The following is a 2,259-nucleotide window of genomic DNA, read 5'->3' on the forward strand; positions in this document are numbered from 1 at the left end:
CCTTTCCTTACCTTTAATATCTCTTTCACCATGTTTATCTATATCAACTCAGCGGTTTAGTTGACTGTGCCGTGTGTCCTTCACTTTTGACCTGTTCACGCAGACCCTTGCTGAACCTCAACTCTCACGAAATTGGTGAAAATCACACAAAAATTGCTCGAATTTCACAGCTAACACACGCCAGCATGCAGCGTGCCGATCAAAATATAACACCCGCTCACTTGGTGCTCGCGGGTGTGAAAAAAAAAAAAAAAAAAAAAAAAGTGCCCAATTCGAAATGATGGTAGGTTTCAGAAACAAGCTTATAAAATGATTACAGAAGCGTTTTGTTGGTGAGATAAAAAGCACCTTAAGTAGAACAGCTTCCAAACACACGAGTTTGTGACCAGGAAAACCATGCCAGAGTTGTATGAGCTGGTAAGTCAGACAGCTTTTTCTTTAACCCTCTCATAATCGGAGCAGCCCTGGTATTTTATTCAACTAACACCAGGCCATTTTATTCAGCTGAGAGTGAGACGCATGGGAACCTGAGATTTTTCATTCCTTTTCCTTTAGTCATGTCATGGTCGGGACAACTCTAGACTCCTATTCCAGCTACTGACAGACGACTTGACTGAGCTACGTTAGTCCTAGAGTTAATCAGGAGAGCAGAGGGAAATGTAGTTGGTGCAATGAATGTCTTGATATAAAACAGAGGACTGGGTGTGGAGGCTGCAAGAGGATGGCATGAAAGTGTGTTAGTACCCACATTAACGTATCAGTGTCAGACTTTGTAATGGTATGAATGCACGAAGTAGAAAGTAAAGGCAGTGGAAGTGGGACTATGCATGACAGAATGAGAAAGTAATAGTAGTGGATCTGGGACTATTGGGGAATGTGTGTGGAATGCATAGAAAGAAGGGGATGAGATATAACGCGATTCGCTAAAGATGTGGAGTAAGGAGCCTGTTGATAATAATGTAGAGGAGCGAGCTTAAATAGTATAGTTGCATGAAGAGAAGTTGTTGTTGTTGTTGTTGTTGTCGCACCAGGCTCATCTGAAAAGTGAACCCAGTGACTGCAGGCTTAAGTTGTCACAGCCCAGTCCACCATCCTCCTTCCAGGGGATGGGGAGTTAGTTGAGGGGCTTGTGTATAACCGTGTAGTTGATACCTAGTTATATCAGTGCCACCACATGAAGGCGTCCCTCTCCAGAACCAAGAAATGAGAAGAATAGGGTCTATGTGAGTGAGTTCGGAGGTGTTTGGAAATATGGTAAGCCACGAAGAAGCTGGATAGATAAGATAAATGTGTGAGAAAACAAGGTATGAAGGTCAGTGAAGGTAGAGTTTACAGGGATTTTGCTGGATGAAGTATTTACGGAGGAGTACAGTCGGCTTCGGGGACCATGTTACCCTTTGCCATCCCGCTCTCACTCATGTGGCAGCGGCGTACTAGTCGTGTGGGTGGGAGGCAGACAGCAGAGATTTTTCGTATTAAGTATTGTGATACAGTACATCGACATATTAACATGCAGTCGAATGATCCACCGGGGATATAATATAATGTGGAATCTCTGTAAGGTGATGTGGTGTTACCCACAGTAAGGGAGGGGAGAGGGGGGGAGGGAGAAAAGTCAGGAGAACAGGAATGCCGAAGTGAGAATGAAGCGGCAAAACAACTTGTGAACTGCAAGGTTACGAACACCTCACAGTTTACGATTACTAAGGCCTTGTGAGTTTTTAGGGCCTGGATGTCCCCATAACCTCCTACTCTTCTCCCCCTAGAGGCATGTAAGACAATGACGGAAGGGAGCTAGGACAGTATCACTATTACCCATTATAACCCAGTGGAAACGTGGGACAGCTTCATTCCCCTTCCCTTCCTCCCTTCGTCTCCCATTCACGGTGCTTCGATGCTTCACCACCTCCTCCTTTCACCTTCCCATTCTCCTGACACTCCCCCTCCCTTTTCTCCCTTCCCTTACCTCACCCCCTCCATCATCCTACCTCTTTCACCTCGCCACCACTTTCTTCATCAGAGGCAGCATTATAAATACTAACACCACATACCCTCATACAGATTCCCTATTATATCCTCTGTATTTCGATTCAATCGCATCTTAATATGTCGATTTGCTGTATCACACTAGACGATAAATCTCTGCTGTCTGCACTCCTACCCACACGAGTATATAGTGCGTCGTTGCCACTGCCTCTCCCCTTACCGACCCGGCACCGATCACGGCCATGGAGCCTGGACACCATCACCACCGTTACC

The 2,259-nt window shown here is 45.6% G+C and overlaps 1 protein-coding gene across 1 annotated transcript in view; it reads left to right on the forward strand.

Moving 5' to 3' along the window:
- Positions 1–396: 396 nt before the first annotated feature.
- Positions 397–2,259, forward strand: part of LOC145394372 (alpha-L-fucosidase-like) — a 46,111-nt gene continuing 44,248 nt past the window's right edge. Inside the window, exons 1-2 of the mRNA XM_080268243.1 lie at positions 397–417; positions 2,132–2,259. The exon at positions 2,132–2,259 is cut by the window's right edge and continues 349 nt beyond it. Of these exons, the coding sequence (XP_080124369.1) occupies positions 397–417; positions 2,132–2,259 (149 nt within the window). The remainder of the gene's footprint in view (positions 418–2,131) is intronic.

This window comes from Coenobita brevimanus, chromosome 27, assembly GCF_032717465.1.
Source record: "Coenobita brevimanus isolate Jiangsu-jjx chromosome 27, ASM3271746v2, whole genome shotgun sequence".
Classification (NCBI taxonomy): Eukaryota; Metazoa; Arthropoda; class Malacostraca; order Decapoda; family Coenobitidae; genus Coenobita; species Coenobita brevimanus.